Source organism: Lepidochelys kempii, chromosome 2 (genome assembly GCF_965140265.1).
Source record: "Lepidochelys kempii isolate rLepKem1 chromosome 2, rLepKem1.hap2, whole genome shotgun sequence".
Lineage (NCBI taxonomy): Eukaryota > Metazoa > Chordata > Testudines > Cheloniidae > Lepidochelys > Lepidochelys kempii.
Window position 1 is genome coordinate 17,132,340 of NC_133257.1, and position 21,667 is coordinate 17,154,006.

A 21,667-nucleotide genomic window follows, 5' to 3' on the forward strand; every position below is an offset into this window, starting at 1 on the left:
GCCTCAGTTCCCCATCACACAGGGGTGTGTGAAAAATAGTTATTTGTGAAGTACTTTGCTGAGAACACCATACAAAAGCCCACGAGGAAATTAAAATTCTGTATTCAAAGCAGGGTTTGAATAGTGTGAAGTAAATAAGATATGGGCAGGCCACAATTTTAATGAGGATGAGACAGAATACGAAATAAAAGAGAGTTACCTTTTCCGTAACTGGTTTCTTCAAGATGTGTTGCTCATGTCTATTCCACAATAGGTGTGCGTGCTCGCCACGTGCACCAGTGCTGGAAGTTTTTCCCCTAGCAGAACCTGTAGTGGGGAGCGCCCCCCGCGTCCCCTTGAGTGGTGCCTGCCTGGCACAGTATAAGGGGAGCTGCGCGCACTCCCCACTCTCAGTTCCTTCTTGCTGGACAACTCCGACAGAAGGGAAGGAGGGCGGGATGTGGAACAGATATGAACACCACATCTCGAAGAACCAGTTATGGAAAAGGTAACTGTCTTTTCTTCTTTGAGTGACTGATCATGTGTATTCCACAATAGGTGACACCAAGAGATATCTGTTGGAGGTGGGTAGGAGTTCACAAGTTCCCAGGACAAAGGACAGCCCTGCCGCACCCGGCGTCATCCCTGGTTTGGGGGACAATCACATAGTGCGAGGTGAGTGTATGAACCGAAGACCATGTGGCGGCCTTACAAATGTCCTGAATGGGGACATGGGCCATGAAGGCAGCCGACGAGGCCTGCACCCGAGTCGAGTTTGCCCTCACAATGGGTGGTGGGGGGACACCCGCCAGCTCATAACAGGAACGGATGCACAAAGTGATCCGACTGGAAAGCCGCTGAGTGGAAATCGGCTGGTGCCTTGCGCGCTGAGCCGAGGAGACGAACAGTTACGAGGACCTTCTGAACGGCCTGGTCCACTCGAGGTAGAGAGCCAGAGCCCGCCATACATCGAGCGTGTGGAGACACTGCTCCTCACTGGGCGCATGAGGCTTGGGGCAGAGGACAGGTAGAAAAATGTCCTGACCCATGTGGTAGGCAGAGACCACCTTCGGGAGGAACACGGGGTGTGGGTGGAGCTGGACCTTGTCTTTATGAAAGACCGTGTACAGCGACTCGGAGGTCAGGGCCCTGAGTTCCAAGACTTGCCTGGCCGACGAGATTGCAACCAGGAAAGCCACCTTCCATGAGAGGTGAGACCAGGAGCACGTGGCCAGTGGTTCAAACAGGGGCCCCGTGAGACGAGCCAATACCAGATTTAGTTCCCACTGTGGGACCGGGGGTCTAGAATATGGTAAAAGTCGGTCCAAACCCTTAAGGAACTGCCCAGTCATAGCATGGAAAAATACAGTGTGCCCTTGCACCGGCGGATGGAAAGCCGATATGGTTGCCAGGTGCACCTTGATTGACGAGGGCGCCAGGCCCTGGACCCTCGGGTGGAGGAGGTAATCAAGGATAAGCTGGATCGGGGCGGCCACAGGGGAGACACCCTGGTCCGCCGCCCACATAGAAACTTGGGACTACTTTGCCAAATAAGCGTGGCAAGTGGAGCGCCAGCTACTTTCGAGGAGGAAGCGCTGAACCTGCTCTGAGCACGTCCTTTCCTTTCCACCTAACCAGTAAGCAGCCATGCCATGAGGTGAAGAGCCGCTAGGTTGGGATGGAGGAGGTGGCCCTTGTCCTGAGAGAGCAGGACCAGGCGGAGCGGCAACTGCCAAGGTGGAGCTACTGCCAGGCCCGTGAGGGTCCTGTATCAATGTTGCCTGGGCCATGCCAGGGCAATCAGGAGGACCCGGGCCTTGTCCGTCTTTATCTTCTCCAGGACCCTGCTGATTAGAGGGATAAGGGCATCAGAGATGGAGCCTCTCCCTAGACCCCCCGTGGAGCAGAGCCGGGGGCATCGCCTGTTCCGCCGAGTCGTGAAGAAGTCCACCTGGGGAGTACCCCACCTTCGGAAGTCGGTGGGCCACTTTCGGGTGGAGGGACCACTCGTGTTGTGAGGAAAAGTCCCTGTTCAAGTGATCTGTCCTCTCGTTCTGGGAACCCAGTAGGTGGAAGGCCTTCAGGTGGATGTCATGGGCTATACAGAAGTCCCAGAGCCTGACGGATTCGTGGCAGAGGGCAGCAGATCGGGCCCTGCCTTGCCTGTTGATATAGGGCATTGAGGCCGTGTTGTCTGTGAGGACCCCGATTACCTTGCTCTCCAGGTGCCATACATGCCAGCTGCACTGCCCTGAGCTCCCTGATATTTATATGTAGGGTCGGGTCTTGAGCCGACCACAGGTCTTGGGTATGAAAGTTCCCCACATGGGCCCCCCAACCCAGGTCAGATGCATCAGACACCAGCTCCAACGACGGGGCCCTGTCCCTGAATGGGATCCCTTGGAGCATGTTGTTTGGGGCAGACCACCACCGTAGAGAGGTGATCACAGAGTCTGGCACAGTGAGGACCTTGTCCATCCTGTCCGTGGCTTGGGAGAACTTTGAGGCCAACCAGAGCTGGCGGGGCCTCATCCTGAGTCTGGCGAGATGGACCACGTATGTGCACGCTGACATGTGACCCAAGAGCTGCAGGCAAACCCTGGCTGTTGTCACCGGGAACCCTGTGACCGAGTCAATGAGACCTTTTAGGGTCTTGAATCTGTCTGGCCGGAGAGAGGCCCTGGCCGATGCTGCATCCAGGAGCGCCCTGATAAACTCTATACACTGGGCCGGGACTAACATGGACTTGGTATTGTTTACCAACAGGACCAAGGCGGTGCACGTGGATAGGAGGAGCGCCACGTGATCCCTTGCCTGCGACTGGGAGGTGCCCTTGACAAGCCAATCAGTCAGACAGGGAAATATCTGGACCCCGCACTGTCTGAGGTAGGCCGCTATCACCAACATGCATTTTGTAAACATCCTGGGGGCAGTGGACAGACCAAATGGGAAGACAGTGAATTGGTAGTGATTCCGTCCCATCACGAAACTGAGGAAGCGCCTGTGCCCCTCCAATATGTGAATGTGGAAGTATGGGTCCTGTAGATCGAGGGCAGCGTACCAGTCCCCGGGATCCAGGGAAGGGATGATGGAGGCCAGGGAAACCATGCGGAACTTGAGTTTCACCATGTACTAGTTAAGACCTCGCAGGTCCAGGATGGGCCTGAGCCCACCTTTGGCCTTCGGGATAAGGAAATAACGGGAGTAATACCCCTTGCACATGAACTCCTCGGGCACCGCCTCTATCGCTCCTAGTCCTAGGAGCCGCCCCACCTCCTGCTCGAGCAGAGCTTTGTGCGAGGGGTCCCCCAAGAGGGACAGGGGGTGTTTGGGCGGGGAGGAAGTAAAATGGAGGTGTAACCCTGAGAGATGGTGTTGAGGACCCATCAGTCCGAGGTTAGCTGCGACCATTCCATGAGGAAAGCACACAACTGGTTGGAGAAGGGGAGCTTTATTGGGGGTAAATCCCTGATGAGGACTGGCAGGGTGCCCCGAATGTCCCGTCAAAAGCGCCTTTTCCCCACCTGCTTGCCCTTGGAGGACCCAGGCTGGGGGACAGGCCGAGACTGCCTCTCAGGGAGTCTCTTATAGTCCCGCTGGCTCTTATGGGAGCTTCATACTTCGGGAGGTTTGAGCCTCTTGATCATATTCCAACTTATTCATGATGTAGGTTCTTTCCTCACTCTGAACTCTGGGGTACAGATGTGGGGACCCGCATGAAAGACCCCCTAAGCTTATTTCTACCATCTTAGGTTAAAACTTTCCAAAGACACAAAATTCCCCATATCTGGGATTCAGTATGCTGCCACCACCAAGAGATTTAACAAAGAATCAGGGAGAGACCACTTGGAGACATCTTCATGTCGTCATCATGAATAAGTTGGAATATGAACAAGAGGCTGCTAGGCAGCTCTCTAACTCCACATTCTGAAGGTCATCATCCTCTGATTCCACTGAGGATTAGCAAAAGAAACTACACCATCTGCTCAAGAAACTCCCTGAAAAAGCACAGGAACAGATCTGTGCAGACACATGCCTAGAACCCTGACCAGGGGTATTCGATCTGCTACCCAAGATCCATAAACCTGGGAATCCTGGACACCCCATCATCTCAGTCTTTGGCACCCTGACAGCAGGACTGTCAGGCTATGTGGACTCTTTCCTCAGGCCCTACGCTACCAGCACTCCCAGCTATCTTAGAGACACCACTGACTTCCTGAGGAAACTACAATCCATCAGTGATCTTCCAGAAAACACCCTCCTGGCCACTATGGACATAGAAGCCCTCTACACCAACATTCCACACAAAGATGGACTACAAGCTGCCAGGAACAGTATCCCCGATAATGTCACGGCAAACCTGGTGGCTGACCTTTGTGACTTTGTCCTCACCCATAACTATTTCACATTTGGGGACAATGTATACCTTCAAATCAGCGGCAGTGTTATGGGTACCCGCATGGCCCCACAGTATGCCAACATTTTTATGGCTGACTTAGAACAGCGCCTCCTTAGCTCTCATCCCCTAAAACACCCCTACTCTATTTGTGCTACATTGACAACATCTTCATCATCCGGACCCATGAAAAAGAAGCTTTTGAGGGATTCCACCATGATTTCAACAATTTCCATCCCACCATCAACCTCAGCCTAGACCAATCCACACAAGCGGTCCATTTCCTGGACACTACTGTGCTAATAAGCGATGGTCACATAAACACCACCCTATACCGGAAACCTACTGACTGCTATACTTACCTATATTACTCCAGCTTTCATCCAAGACACACCACATGATCCATTGCCTACAGCCAAGCTCTATGATACAACCACATTTGCTCTAACCCCTCAGACAGAGACAAACACCTACAAGATCTCTATCAAGCATTCTTAAAACAATACCCACCTGCTGAAGCGAAAAAACAGATTGATAGAGCCAGAAGAGTACCCAGAAGTCACCTACTACAGGACAGGCCCAACAAAGAAAATAACAGAACGCCACTAGCTGTCACCTTCAGCCCCCAACTAAAACCTCTCCAGCGCATCATCAAAGATTTACAACCTATTCTGAAAAATGATCCCTCACTCTCACAGATCTTGGGAGATAGACCAGTCCTTGCTTATAGATGGCCCCCGAACCTGAAGCAAATAGTCTCCAGCAACCACACAACAAAAACACTAACCCAGGAACCTATCCTTGCAACAAAGCCTGATGCCAACTCTGTCCACATATTTATTCAAGTGACACCATCATAGGACCTAAACACGTTAGCCATGCCATCAGGGGCTAGTTCACCTGCACATTTACCAATGTGATATATGCCATCATGTGCTAGCAATGCCCCTCTGCCATGTACACCTGCCAAACTGGACAGTCTCTATGCAAAAGAATAAATGGACACAAATCTGACATCAGGAATCATAACATTCAAAAACCGGTAGGAGAACACTTTAACCTCTCTGGTCACACAGTAAAAAATTTAAGGGTGGCAATTTTGCAACAGAAAAGCTTCAAAAACAGTCTCCAATGAGAAACTGCTGAGCTTGAATTAATATGCAAACTAGATACCATTGGGTTTGAATAGAGACTGGGAGTGGCTGGGTCATTACACATATTGAATCTATTTCCCTAAATTAAGTATCCTCACACCTTCTTGTCAACTGTCTAAATGGGCCATCTTGGTTATCACTACAGAAGTTTTTTTCTCCTGCTGATAATAGCTCATCTGAACTAATTAGCCTCTGTCAGTTTGTATGGCAACTTCCAACTTATCTGTATGTGTGTATATATATCTTCTTCCTATATGTTCCATTCTATGCATCCGATGAAGTGGGCTGTAGCCCACGAAAGCTTATGCTCTAATAAATTTTTTAGTCTCTAAGGTGCCACAAGTACTCCTGTTCTTTTCACCTTAATGTTACCCATTTCCTGACAGAAGCTAGAAGTAACAGAAACAGCTTATATTTTATGCTTAGCACACTTTTTTGGAGGGGGTGGGGGAATATCTTTTTCAGAACACTTCAGTTAAGAAGTCTAAGATTTGTCCCAACAGTTAGTCATACTGAAGCCTTCCTGCAAGATAATTAGTCTCAATCCCTGTACCTTAATGCCTGTATCTTTTGTTTGATTCTATCAATTCTTTCCTCTGCCTTAAAATACAGTTTATTATACATTCCTGAAAAAAGAAAGGACAAGATATAAGACGTATTTACGATATACGATGTGTGGAATTTCTCTCTTCCTGTGTTCAGTTCCCTTAGTATATGTTCAGGGACATCAAGTTAAATATTTGGAGTTACCTGTATCTTACTCAGTTAAGATATAATGTCTCATAATATATTACACAGAAATTTAGCATATAATTAGCATTCCCTCAATATGTTACCCTGGCTGAAAGGTAACTAAAAGCTTCACTGAAACAGTAGCCTATATTAATGGTCAAAAATAACTCAAATACTGTAGTGTACCTCAGCATCAATAAATGAGATAATAAAAATCTCTACTTCTGAAGAGTTACAAAATAAGAGATACAAGACAAAAGATTTTGTAAGAGCTTCTCTGGAAAAGTTTCATTCTGTAGGTTGTCTCTTTATGCAAGAGATACTTCCTAGGATACCTTGTTTTTCACATACCTTATCCTCCGTGTTGTTGCCAGGCAGAATATCCACCTGAATAGATACAGTGTCCACAATGCTCTTCCTTCTGGATAGTCTATCTTCATCTAGACAAAAATAACATTCTTTCATTTTCTGTATCAGTGATTAAAAAAATAAGCAAATTCCTCACAAAGGAATGTTTCCTCACATAGGTGTGGATTTGTTTTCCCCTACCTACTTTAGCCAAGTTCATCTATTTTATCAGTAGGATATTTGTGAAAAATATGACAAAGTTGCCTTATGTATTAGTGATCTTAAAATTCTTCTAAGTGTCACACAAGTTAAGAACTATAACAGCCATGTAATACCATCACATTACATTCTACACTTCTAGACCACAAAAGTTGAATTCTGAAGAGTTGTTTGTAATTTAAAATTCATGTTTTTAGGCCTTAGTTTGGAGATGTTTTGAAACACAAAAAAGCTCTTCCACAGATGGTTCAGATGGCTCTTTGCAGAAAGGAACAGTGTGGGAGGAGAAATATTCCTTCTTCCCCTGCTGCCACTGATCTGATGAACATAAGAGTGTAAGAATGGCCAGGCTGGGTCAGACCAATGGTCCATCTAGCACAGTATCCTGTTTTCGGACAGTGGCCAATGCCAGATGCCTCAGAGGAATGAACAGAACAGGGCAATAATTGAGTGATACATCCTCTGTTGTCCAGTCCCAGCTTCTGGGAATTAGAAGCTTAGATACCCCAAGAGCATTGGGTTGCATCATTGACCATCTTGGCTAGTAGCTATTGATGGACCTATTCTGCATGAGTTTATCTAATTATGTTTGGAACCCAGTTATACTTTTGGCCTTCACAACATCCCTGTGCAGCAAGTTCCACATTTTGACCGCATATTGTGTGAAGAAGTACTTCTTCATGTTTCTTTAAAACTGCAGCTTATTAATTTCATTGGGAGACCCCTAGTGCTTGTATTACATGAAGGGGTAAATAACACTTCCATATTCACTTTCTCCACATCATTCATGATTTTAATAGACCTCTATCATATACCTCTTTAATATCTCTTTTCTAAGATGAACAGTCCTAGTCTTTTTAATATTTCATCAGATAGAAGTTGTTCCATACCACAAAGCATTTTTGCTGCCCTTCTGTCTACTTTTGCCAAGTCTAATATATCTTTTTTTGAGATTGGGTGACCAGAATTACACACTGTATTCAAGATTTGGGAGTACCATGTATTTATATAGTGGCATTATGACATTTACTGTCTTATTTTCTAACCCTTTCTGAATGGTTCCTAATAGTCTGTTAGCTTTTTCAACTGCCGCTGCATGTTGAGCAGATGTGCTCTGGTAATTCTGTTGTTTACTAAAGTTTCAACTAATTTGCTTGGTACTGAAGTTAGGTTTACTGGCCTGTAATAGCCAGGATTGTCTCTGGAGCTTTTAAAAAAAATAAAAAATAAATCGGAGTTACATTAGCTATCCTCCAGTCATCTGGACATAATTTGCTGGACATAACTTAGTTTATAACATAGGTTCCCTGTTTGGTTACACAACCCATTTCCCTCCTTTCTTATTATTGCATCAAGAAACACTTTTGAAAGTTTAACCGCCTGCAAAATTTTTTGGAATGCAAGACTGATTACACTTTTGGTTAAGAGTACGGTAGTTTCATTAATGCTAGAGGGAGCAGCGGAATTACATTTCATAGGGAACATTCAGGACTCCATGCCAAATCTGACTCAGTGTTCTGCTATACATTTGATTTGATTTTCCATTCTCCTCCACTCCTTCCCATGAGTCTTGTAATGTGACAGCATAGCTGGGACACAGGGCATGGGCAATTACTTACCTACTCATATCTTGTTCCAAATTTTTATAAGAAGAAGTGCTTGTGGAAGCTGGTGAATGGAAAATTAAAGCCCTCTAGATTTATGCATGGAAGAGTTATATCATTGGCTGCCACAATCTTCCTTGTGTTGCTCTGGCTGAAGTCCCTCGACCCTGTTCTAAAAGGACCAATTCTACAGAAGAAGTTAGCTCAGACTTCATGACTCATTCAATTGTTGACTTCTTCTAAGATTGCCGACAAGCGTGCAAATTATTATGTGGAAACCTGAGGCCTATCAACACCAACCTATTAAACAAAGGCCATGCAATAGTCACTTGGCAAAGACGTATTAATGTATGACAAGGGAGGTCCTCCACATCCCTAGTAGAGCTCTGAATCCCACACATCACATACAGAGGACCTCAATTTCTGAATTCCCCACCATTATTACTCCTTAATTGACCACATGTTTGAGCAACATGAGATGCTTCCCCAACCCATGCTGGCTCAAGGTTCTGAATACTAGACCTGAGACTTACTACATTTCTTGAGTGTTGAATTTGTTATTTTCCCCACCTATTCATTTAATTTTCTACTTTTCTACATTCATCTCATTTTCCTTTGCAAACAATGTTGTAGTACCAAAGCACATACTCAAGCACTCCTTTCAATAGCTTTGAATTTCTTCCTGTCTCTTCAGACAAACAAGAAATATGGTTCAATACAGTCTTAAAAATAAAATAGGATTAGTTTTATAGCATAAAAAGGACAGAATGAAGAACAAAACACAGGGGAGACAGTAGACAAAACAGCCTGAGGCTTCCACACAGATTACAGGTATCAGGACTAATTTAGCTAATAATTTACTATTACCCGTGCTCTGAAATACAGCTGGAGATGTATTTTAATATGGTTGCCAGAGATACTCCACATTGGTAAAGGTATTTTGGAGAACCTGGCTCATCTTTAATTTTCTGATGCAGACTTGTTACTTTCTACTCGTTCCATATGACACCCAAAGAACGTATAGGAATTTTGGGGGAGCATAAAGCATGCTGACTATAAGAAATAAATGCAAGACAAAATTGCATCTTTGCTGCCACCTTGCTGCCTTATCTATAATCCACATAGGTACATTATACACATACTTTTTGTCCTACATTGGATTCAGCACGGTTATATGTGTACAGATGCCTCCCTCATTTTGACACACTTTAATCTGACATACTAGGAAAACAAGGTGATTGCACTCAGAAGAATATTTTGTTGACTAGGAAAAGGAAGCTCATACCTGTGTGTTAAGTATCATATGGGCCCTTTGGAGCTTTCTGGTTAGTCAAGGTGTTGTGTTGCTGCCAGACATGTGCACTTTCAGCTGGGTTTTTATACAATACCATCATGGTTTTGATTATTAACCAATTTATATAGACAGATTATCCAACGTGATCAGCCTCAAACAAGAGACCAGTATGAAACTCCTTACTTTCAAGGACATGACGTCTGCAACAAATTTTAGACAAGAATCTTTATAGATGATAGGAAATTATTTTTTTATGAACATTGGGTGAAAGTGAGCCATTATTGTGACAACTCATTGTTCAGACTATATAATGGTGTCTGAGTAGTTACAAAATATGGATCTACTATTAAACAAAGATCTAAAATTTTAAATCCAAACAGTTTTAAAAGGGTAGTGAAAAAAATGAATTCTCTCTGACCTCATAACCTGTATTCTGCCCACTAATTAATCTCCTCCAGGGTTCCAAAGTTTGGAACAGCTTCCTACAGCATCGATTTTTCCTTTTCTACATAAAGACCCAGTGCCCAAATGCCCAGTTTCTCTCAAAATGTGATCTGTTAAATAGAGGGAGTGAGATTTACATGGGCGATAACATGCTTAATCAAGTGACACAGTGCCTGCTTCTCATTTCCATTAAGGCTCCTCTACTTTGCTTTACAATACGCTGATTCAAAATAAATAAAATCACTTTTTACACCCACTTTAAGAACAGCATAAGGGGTCCTTATTGTAGCATAAATGAGCATCAGATTTTTTCCGAGTCCTTAAAGTTGGTCACCCTCTGTTTCAGTAACATAAGACACAATTTCAGAACTCGACACTCTGTATTAGAAGATTAATACTACATTCTCCAAAAAGCAAAATAGTGCATTTTACCAAAAAAAGATTTTTCACAGGAAACCACTCTGCCTTCATTCTGTCTGAATCCTACTGCGCAGAAGGACAAGGCCTGGCAAACAAGGTGCTAGATGGTCTACCACATATATAAATATGCTGAACATTTCAGAAAGACAGCAGCTCTAGTCTTTCTTTACCACTAGGCAATTCAAAGGCCTCCACTGCAAGACAGAGGAAACTATTAATCAAAAGCAGGATACAAAGCTAGTGATCCATGTTTGAATTATAGCTGTCATCCTCAAAGTTTTTACTATGAACAAAAGATAGAAGTGGGAGGCAGACCTGTTGAAAGTCTCAGAATAAGGATAAAAAACAAAGATGATGTAATGGCAGGTGTCTACTACAGACCACCTAACCAGGAAGAAGAGTTGATGAGGCTTTTTCCAAACAACTACCAAAATCATCCAAAACACTAGACTTGGTAGTGATGGGGGAGTTCAACTACTCAGACATCTGTTGAGAAAATACAGCAGGGCAGATTATGCAATGAGTTCTGGGAATGCACTGGAGACTTATAATTACAGAAGTGGAGAAAGTGAGTAGGAGAGTGGCTATTCTAGATTTGATTCTGACAAACAGAGAGGAACTAGCTGAGAATCTGAAGGTGGAAGGCAGCTTAGGTGAAAGTGATCATGAAATGATAAGAGTTCATGATTCTACGAAATGGTAGGAGGGAAAACAGCAGAAAAAGACAATGGATTTCTACAGGGCAGACCTAACTGAACTCAGAGAACTGGTAGGCAAGATCCCGTAAGAAGCAAGTCTAAGAGAAAAGTGTTCAGAAGAGCTGGCAGGTTTTAAAAGGGTACAAGAGTAAATTTTATTAAGGGCACAAGAGTAAATTATCCCAATGCACAGAAAAGATAGGAAGCATGGTAAGAGACCACTCTGGCTTAATCAGGAGATCTTCAATGACCTGAAACACAAAAGAGTCATACAAAAAGTGGAAACTAGGTCAAATAATGAAGGATGAATATTAAAAAAAATAACAAGTATGTAGGAACAGAATTAGAAAGAATTAGAAAGGCCAAGGCAAAAACAAAATTAAATAGCTAGAGACATAAAAGTTAACAAGAAAACATTACAAATCATGTGAAGAAAGAGGAAGATCAAGGACAGAGTAGGCCCATTTACTCAATGAGGAGGAAAGACAAGAAATGTTTATTTACAAGACTGTGGTTCTTTGAGATGTGATACAGATGAATATTCCCCCTAGGCGCATGTGTGCCCAGTGCACTGGAGCTGGACAAATTTACCTAGCAGTACATTGAGGGGGGGGCGGGCTGTGTGGAGGGAGAGTGCTTGTGCTCCATAGACCCTCCTCTGGCTATATGAGGTGGCACCTCCCCGACCCTCCCTCAGTTCTTTTGCACTGAATGCGTGGACACAAGATTCCAATACGCAGGGGACAGAGGGTTGGCCATGGAATGCAAATCTGCATCCTACCTCGATGAACCACAGTTACAGTAAGTAAGCGTTGTTTCTTCTTCTTCAAGTAGATGCAGCCGCATATTCCAGATATGTCCAGATGAAAGGCTAGACAAGTTTGACATCTAAGATATGGAAACGCTGCTCCTCCAGAGATGAATGCGACTTAGGAAAAAACAGGTAAATATACTGGTTCTAATGGAACAGAGACCACTTTAGTCAAAAATTTTGGGTGTGGTCGAAAAGTCACTTTGTCCCTGGAGAACTATCTATAACAGGGGTTGGCAACCTTTCAGAAGTGGTGTGCCAAGTCTTCATTTATTCACTTTAATTTAAGGTTTATCGTGCCGATAATACATTTTAATGTTTTTTAGAAGGTTGGTCTCTCTCTATAAAAGCTGTACTTGTACTGTGTTGTACTGTAAAATAAACAAGGTTTTCAAAATGTTTAAGAAGCATCATTTAAAATTAAATTAAAATGTTGATCTTATGCTGCCGGCCCGCTCAGCCCACTGCTGGTCTGGGGTTCTGTTCACCTAGGCCAGCAGCGTGCTGAGCGGGGCCTGCGGCCGGGACCCCAGCTGGCAAGGGGCCGGCAGCCAGAACCCCAAAACCGCAGCGGGTTGTGCGGGACCGGCGGCCGGGACCCCAGACAGGCAGTGGGCTGAGAGGCTCAGCCCGCTGCCGCTCAGGGGTTCCATCTGCTGGCTCCTGCCAGCCGGGATCCTGGCTGCTGGACCTGCTCAGCCCACTGCCGGTCTGGGGTCCTGGCCCTGCCCACATACAGTGGGTACCTACCTTCTCCCTGGTTCTGGCCCATTCTCTTCTGCTCTCTCAGCACTGAGCTGAGGGTGGGAGTGCACTGAGCACAGGGCTGGGGGTGAAGGAGCAGGCTGGGGGCTGGGGTGTAGGGTCTGGCCAGGAGCTAGAATGAGGGAGGGGGCTCAGGGTTGGGGCAGGAGGTTTGGGTGTGGAGAGCTTACCTGGGCTGCTCCCATTTGGTGGGAGGGGTGCAGGTGGGAATGTGGGTGGAGGGGTGCAGGAGCTCCTGTTTGGTGCTCAGGGTGGGGGTGTTGGGGGTGCGAGAGTCAGGATGTGGGGGGTGCATGGGGTGTGTGGGGGCTGGGTATGTGCGGGGGGTGCAAGAGTCAGGGCAGAGGGCTGGGGGCCTGTGAGGCAGGTACAGGTGTCAGGGCATGGGGTGTGGGGGGCCTGGGTATGTGTGGGGGTGCCAGTGTCAGGGCTGGAGTCATGGGGGCAGTGAAGGAGTCAAGCAGAGGCTGGGTGTGTGTGAGGGGGGTATAGGGCTCAGGGCAGGGACCTGGGGTGCGTGCAGGGCTGCAGGGCTCAGGGCAGAGGGCTGGGGGTGTGGGGTGGGGTTGTGGGGTGCTCACGGCAGAGGACTGGAGGGGGTATACCCCGTTTCCACCCGTTTCCTTCTCCAAGGCCCTTTCCCCGCTTCTTCTCTGCCTCCGCTGGGAGCAGCTGACCCCGCTCCTCCACCCCCCCGTCACAAGAGCCATCAGCTGATTGGCGGGCAGGGAGGGACTGAGAGGAGGAGGAGGAGGGGCAGGAACCCAGCACACTGCGGGAAGAGGCAGGGGAGCTGGCAGGACCAAGCTTCTGGCCCCTGCCCCTTGTCCCCGAGGGAGGCGAAGAAGAGCGGTCCCAGCCGGGCCGGGCAGGATTTTTCATGGCACGCTGCTGCTGCCCCCGTCTATAAGGAGACTCTGCCATCAAAGTCTGCAACTCACACACACTCCTTGCGGATGTTATCACTACGGCTGTCAAAGTAACGCTCTCCTTGATGCAGAACTGCCATGCACAGATCACCTATAGTCAGAGCAACCTTGATTGTGTTCCCCCTTGTTCGTTCACATCATACGTTGCAGTGGTATTGTAAGTATGCGAATCACTGAGTCTCTGATATAGTACTAAAAAATGTGAGCGGCATTGTGGATAACCCAAAGATACAGCAAATTGATATGGAGTGTGGCTGCCTGCACCAACCACAGTCCCTGTAGTTTCAGTGACCACAGGTGCACTCCTTAACCCATCAGTGAGCCATCACTAACAGCTGACTTGGTTGGTGAAAGCTGGACAAAAGAAATGCTTTGGAAAACATTCTGTGGACATGTCCAGCTCTGCAAGGAGACTAGGACCAGTGGAGGGAGACAAACCAGTCTGTCTAGAGAATGAAGACATATGACAGTAGTCGAGATATGAGAGGATGTGAATTCTCTTCTTCCTGAGAAATGCCACAACAACGACCACACATTTGGTAAAAACCCAGGGGGGAAGGAGAGAAACTGAATGGAAGCACTGTGTACTGAAAGTGGCATTCCACCATTGTGAACTGAAGGATCTTTCTGTGCCTCAGTCAAATTGTCATGTAAAAGTAGGCATCCTGAAGGTCATGAATGTCACAATTATGCATTTTCAATACAAAAACCTGTGGCATAACACAAATTTGGAACAAGGTGAAAATAAATTGAATTTAATATGAAAACAAATAGGAACTAGCGATTTGATTGTATTTTTCAATAAAAATATCCATTTTAAAATTTGCCACAGTATTTACATTATTGCTGCACTGTAGTGCAGAAGAGGTCTGGCATCTTGCTGCAGCTTCCATGGAGTACCTGAGATATGATTACGAGGAAGCACTTGGAACAGTTACAAAACTGATATTTATGAAGCTATTAAATCTTTGGGAAAAGGAAAGGAAAGGAAACCACCACATTTTAGAATTCAAAGTCCAAGAATAAAAACAAAGGGAAACCTGATAAAATTACAGCTACAAAACTAGTTACAGCATGAGGACTGAGGCAGCCAAACAGGAGGAAAAGAAATTAAAACTATGCACAACAGAATTTCTTGCTTATTTATCTAAAGATCTTCTAAAAGCAGTTGTTTGGTGGGGTATGTCCTATCCACACACGATAGCTATGAGGAGGGCAGGCAGACCTATGGTTCAGATTTACCTTTTGATTTGCGTCTGCATTTATGAGGCTTTTTGCCTGATGGAAATAGAGCTAAATTAACAAAACAAGAATGAGAATAAAAAATTATGTTTAAGAATCAGCTATAAAGCAAAAGATACAGAACCACCCCCCAGAAAAAACCCAGAAATTCTACTGCTCGGATAAGAAATATGTTAATAAAACTCTCTCCAATATTGGCATGAAAACAGACAGATAAAAGAGCTTTGGTCTTATCCCACAACACTCCTCTTTAGGTTCGAAACACTCACTTCCTCCAGCTTCTTATTTTTATCACCAGAACAGGGCTTTGTAAAGACAATTAAGAAAAGTAATGCACTGAAGAAAAAAGTCAGTAGTTGTTACCACATATATTTTCAAAAGCTTCCCTTAGCATTTAAATATTTAAGTAGCTCAATAACTCCCATTAAAGATTTTCCTGTTGGAAATTATTCAGCTAAATCAAAATGTTTCACAGGGACAGTTAGAAGGCTTTTCCTTTACCCTCTTCCCTGGTTCTTGTCAGGCAGATAGAAAGCAGAAGACTAGAAGTCTGAAGCGCAGGCAATACAATGTTTATCGGGGTTAATTTTCAGCAAGCACGTGTCCCATAACTCTGACGCCGCAGAGCCTTGTTTCCCAGTATTCCGTCTTCCCCCTCCTCAGTAGGCGTAATTATGCCTCGGGCCCTACCAAATTCCCAGTCCATTTTGGTCAAGTGCACGGTCATAGGATTTTTAAAATCGTAAATTTCAGCTATTTAAATATGAAATTTCACAGTGTTGTAATTGTAGGGGTCCTGACCCAAAAAGGAGGGTTTTTTGGGGAGGGGGGTTTGCAAGGTTCTTGTACGTACGGTTGCAGTACTGCTACCCTTACTTCTGTCCTGCTGCAAGCGGCAGCGCTGCCTTCAGAGCTGGGCAGCTGGAGAGCGGTGGCTGCTGGCTCAGAGCCCAGCTGCGAAGGCAGAGCCACCATCAGCAGCAGCAGCACAGAAGTAAGGATGGCATGGTATGGTACTGCCACCCTTACTTCTGCGCTGCTGCCTTTAGAGCGGGGCAACTGGCCAACAGCTGCTCCTCTCTGTCTGCCCAGCTTTGAAGGCAGCATCGCTGCCTAGAGCAGCGCAGAAATAAGGATGGCAATACCACGATCCCTATAAAATAAGCTTGCAACTCCTCTGCAACTCTGTTTTGGTCAAGACCACCCATTTGAGAAATGCTGGTCTTCCATGTGAAATCTGTATATACAGGGTAAAAGCACACAAAAGACCAGATTTCATGGGGAGAGACCAGGTTTCATGGTTCATGACTCGTTTTTCATGGCCATGAATTTGGTAGGTCCCCAATTATACCTGAAATGCACGCCCACAGTCCCACCCCTTGCAACTTATGATCATGTTCCATTTGGGGGGTTGAGAGTCTGGGGTCTTCATCCCACCCCTTTTGTACCCCATCAGGGGGTGAGGCATGAGGTTGTGCTACGGTCAGAGGCAGGCAGTTCCCTGGTCTTTTAGTGTTTTATCTCCCCCTCCCCCCCGAATTTCCTCTTGCCCCTCACGAATGGTTGCTTGACCTTGTCTTGAGATAAGGAGTTGAGGCAGTCTTCAAGTGTGCGCTCATATATTATACTTCCCCCATGCCCAGTAACACTTTAGTTATTCTTATCGGTTCCCATTACACTAACAAGCCCATCTGGCTTAGACAAAAGCAACATAGCCAGTATTTTTGTCACATACTAGTAAGAATCCCCTTGTTCACACATATTAGTAATAATGTATGTGTATCAAAAAAATTAAACAGGCAAGCAAAACCCAAAATACTATTTCAGGCGAAAACACAGGCCTGGATTCTACATTGGCACTAGCGCTCCTAAAAGGGACGTACAAACTAGTGAAATTTTTGATGCAAAATTAGCAAAACATTTTGTTTTAACTTTATCGTTTTATTCTATTATAAACTGTAATATACTGGTAATTAAAAGTTGGAATCTCTTGAGAAGATCAAAATGAATTATTTCAGCATATTTGATTTCACAAAAAATTCCAAGATTTCAACTTTTAGTCCCAATTTGAGATGAAATGAAAATTCAAAATCTCAGCATCTCTCACAGTAGGGGGAATTCCATTTTTCAACCCGCTAATCATATTGCGCTTGCAACCCATTCAGATTACTTTTCCGCAAAAAGGAGCATAATCAAATTAAAACACAAAAACATTAAATGAAACTAACTTACGTTCAAGTACATATGAACAACTAATTCAGGCTCGGATGTAGTAAAGTGCTGAAAATCCATCCCTATTAAGGAAAGCAGTTAAGCAAGTGCTTTAATCCTCCTGCCTTCATGTGCTTAAATGCCCTTTCTAAATACGTGTGCTTTTTGAATTTAGTAACAATCATTTTAACTTTTTACATGGTATCTAAGAAAAAAAAAGATCTGCTTTATTTAATGAGCTCATCTGTAACCCAAACATCAGCACCCTTTATGTCAATTTGTGTGAAGATTACTAAACAGAAATTGATTTGTTTCATATAAGAACTTGGACTTTTTGCATGAAATTCAGATCAGGCAACCTCTCTTCATTCCCACCCCAAAGAAATTAAAGGCTTCTTAAAAGAAGCTTCTTAAAAGAAAACAACAAATGCTTCTTTTGCTGACACCTGACATTGTCCTTCAATTTTAACGTAAAGGGTTACATTATTCTATCTGGCATCTGAAAAATAGTGAAAAAGGTTACCACCACACGTATAAGGTATTGAAATGTTTCCACATACATAACGGAATTTTCCCCTCTTACTGTGAGATGCAACCTTAGCAGCAGAAAGTGCTGAGAGCACCATTTTATGACTCCTGGTGCCTAGTACATCGTTATGGTACCTTAAATGAATTTACATTGCCACAGTACTCATGGCAGAACCAAGGCACCGTCAACAGTTTTGTTGGGGGACTGGTTCTCATAAGATTAGAGCTTTTGTGGCCTCTGTAACTTGCTTCAGTGTGTACTGTGTCCCCTTCTGTACCTGATCCACATCTCCCAGGTAGGAACATTAAATTTAGGCTGCAAAAGTTTATAATTCATCTTGAGAGGTCCTGGGGGTTAATCCCCCAGATGACCCAGAGTTACAATAGTATAAATCCACAAAATATACATATCAGGCCTTGAAGCAAGAACTCTAGAAAAAAAATTCTTTGCTAAGCAAAAGAATAGGAAAACAAAACACCAAAAACATGATATCACTTTCTCTAGCAACACAACCAGAAAAGTTATTTGCACATAGGGGAGGGTAAAAGCTCCCACAATGCTTCTACATGGAGATATTTTATCAGCAACAGCACAATCCATCTTCCCAGTATTAAAAGGCAACAAAATGTGCTAATTAGAGACAAACATAATAAATATATCTTGTTCATCTCAAAGCACTTTAAGGGACATAAGCCTCATTATTCTCTTTTTACATATACAGAAACTGAGGCAAAGAGGCAATGCATTTTGCCCAAGTTCACCCAGCAGGAATAGAACCCATGTCAACTGAGTTCCAGTCCACTGCTCTATCCATTAGACCACATTGCCTTTCCTAGTATTTCTGTTATGTGAACCCATGGTCCACTGAGAATTTGACTGAGCCCAGTAACCCAGGCCACATTCAGTCAAAGAGCGAACATTTATGAACCAGGACTGGCGTTCAATTACTTATCTAGTGAACAAGTGAATGTGTATACAGAAAAATTCAACACTGACTTAATACTAAAGCTCAAATTAATTTCAGAAAGTTAGTAATAAGCACTACCATCTCATTTAACAAATAATGAAAATCAAAGTGAGGTCAAAACTTTCCTCTTTGTGGCTTTTTTTTTTTTTAAAAGGATGCAGAAAATAATTCTAGGAGTTAAAATCCTGTGTTGTATATTGTACAGTACACCATGAACAAACTCTTACTTCTGAAATTATACTACCACAAAATGTTGATGCAAAGTATTCAAGTTACATATAGGTTGGATGTGGGTGACAGATTAGATATGAGGCAAAAATGAATTCTCAGTAGCTGCTGTTGTAACGTTTATGTAATTGATTACTGCTTACCTGTTACCTGGGGCACATACGGCACTGACAATCTTTCCACACTGTATCCGCTGCCACCTAATGATTCTGCAATCTTGTTTGTCAGGAAAAACAAGTTTTTTTCATGCTTCTCCAAAGATTTGGGAAGACTGTCAAATAATATATATTTAGCAATTAATATTTATTGATACAGATCTATACATGTAATAAAATAAATCAAGATCATATTGGAAGTCAACTACCACCTAAAGAAGAGTCAGTGTTGATGTTTTGACAAAAAGGAACATAGTTAAATTGGTTATTAACTGATATATTCAAAGCTCTAATTTCTCTGTACATTTAAAAAATATTATGAGTCCCCTTAACACAACACACCTATACGATTTGGAACTTAATCATCACTGTTTATTCTTCACCTAGTCTAGGAATTGCTAAAATATTCTTGGCCTCATTTTGATCCACCAGTTCAAAGTAATTGCAAATGAAATAGATTTTCTAATAAACAGATCAGTTTACATTCAAGAATAACTTTCCCAGTAATCTTTTATGGATTTGAAAAATGATGATGCAGAGAACGATTCTATTATGAAATGTGGGTCTCCGCTTCTGAAGGGTTTAGGATACCACGCTACATTTTAAAGTTACAGAGTACAAATAAAATACCTTATATTACTCAGATGCTATAGCATCAACATGCAACTTACTTCTGACTAACCTTTTATTAAGAAATTAAAATTGAGATTTCCCATCTTATCTTTAATACTACTTTTTTCTTCCCCAGTTTGTATATCATTACCCTTTCTGTGCCATTTCTCCATAGATTCAAGCTACTCTATGGTGTACAATTGTTTAATCTCGATAAAGAGAACGTTAAAACGCATCTTCATCCATTCTATTATAAATATTTGTATCTACGTACATGCGCTTGTCCTTGAAGATGTTTTCAGGTAGAAAATAGGGTGCTTCCACAGTTCGTGTTTCAATGACCTGCAAAACAAGCAAAGTAACGCAAGCGGTCTTGGAGTGAATGAATGAAACTTTTCATTCTTATACTTCCATATTTAATATTTATTTGTGCACATAGAATATTGCATATATTGTATAGCAAACGCCACCACAATGGTACATTACTGGGTTGAACAGGTTAAGATATATTTTCCCCTAAACTAACCAATATCTAAAATAACTGTTTTGTTTATTTTAGACTGTCTGCTAGATTCTCAGTTGGCATAAATCAGTATGGCTTCTCTGAAGGCAATGGAGCTATACGTTTTACACTAGCCAAGGATCTGGCCAATAAATATAAAATTCCAATTATAATGAAAAGTAATGTAGGTGAACAAAATTAAAATGCTACACTAGAAGAGGTGAAAATTAACTGTACAAGCTTGAAGGTAGTATGCAATTCCCATTGAGCTGACAGAGATTGCACTGTAGTAGTATTAACAGGCACAGATGTATTATGGACATTAGTTCTTACTATACAGAGTCTCTGGAGAGAGAGCTGAATATCATCTTACAGTGGGTCCAGCTTCATATTCCCAAGATTCTGCAGTAAGAAATGCAGCCACTAATACATCTACTAGAGAGGCCATTGCAACAGATATGATGACAACACAAATTATGCAAAAAGAAGGGTGTGCTCAGAAGGTGAAAGTGTTACAATAATGACAGAATCTCTACATATTCTACCTATTACATGTAGTCTTTCTAAGCTTTAAATCAGCGAGCATGTTGCTAAAAGATACTAAAAAGAAAAGAAACATTTAGTAAAAGTTATTTAATTGTTGTAGTGTAGGAAATGCCATGCTAAATATCAAAGCCACTGATTTTATACTACCTTGCTGACATGCTGGCAAAAGGCAGGGACTGCAATCATCTGACTTAGAAAGTTGAGGTAGGCTGCAACCAATGCCTTGACACCACAGCGGTTGAACATTGGCAAGTTATCCTCATTAATGATGGCGATGTCCTATAATAAAAAGGAAAACATCAGGTGGCCCAACATTTACAAGTTATTCTGAATTTACATGAATATTTCATAATCAGCGCCTTAACATTCTTGAAGTAGGTAAGCAATAGCCTCATTCTATAGCTGGGAACAACTAACATAAGGGAATGTAAGGACCCCGTTACCCCATGAGTATGGCAGAGCAAAGCCCAGGGACCCATTTCAACTCTATCCCCATAGGATATGAATAACTCTGCTGAAATGGAGAAGAGTGTCTTTTGACATCTAGTCCTGTGTCTTCACCATACGACCCCTTCCCATCCTAAATATAACATTTCCAGGGAATTAGAATGTTATTTAAAAACATAAATTTCACTTAAAAGCAGACAAAATATTGCATGAGTCACAGGCAAAACATATCAAAACCATACATAATAGCTCCTTAATCTTCCCCACCTCTCTGGAGGTAAGTGGTTAACTGTTAGAAAGGTGAAGTGACTTGCTTAGGACCACATAATGAATCACTGGAAAAGCCAGGATTAGAGCTCAGGACTTATTTCTATCCAGATTCTTCTACTGCTCCAATAACCATGGTATCTAAACTGTTGAATCCATACCCCTGTT

At 43.4% G+C, this 21,667-nt stretch overlaps 1 protein-coding gene across 9 annotated transcripts in view; it reads right to left on the bottom strand.

The window, feature by feature from the left end:
* Positions 1-21,667, bottom strand: part of EFR3A (EFR3 homolog A) — a 189,976-nt gene that overhangs the window by 8,289 nt on the left and 160,020 nt on the right. For all 9 annotated transcript variants that reach the window (XM_073330119.1, XM_073330113.1, XM_073330112.1 and 6 more), the window contains 4 exons: positions 20,933-21,064; positions 20,012-20,079; positions 19,114-19,241; positions 6,613-6,701 (listed from right to left, as the gene is read on the bottom strand). In XM_073330119.1, coding sequence (XP_073186220.1) covers positions 6,613-6,701; positions 19,114-19,241; positions 20,012-20,079; positions 20,933-21,064 — 417 coding nt within the window. The remainder of the gene's footprint in view (positions 1-6,612; positions 6,702-19,113; positions 19,242-20,011; positions 20,080-20,932; positions 21,065-21,667) is intronic.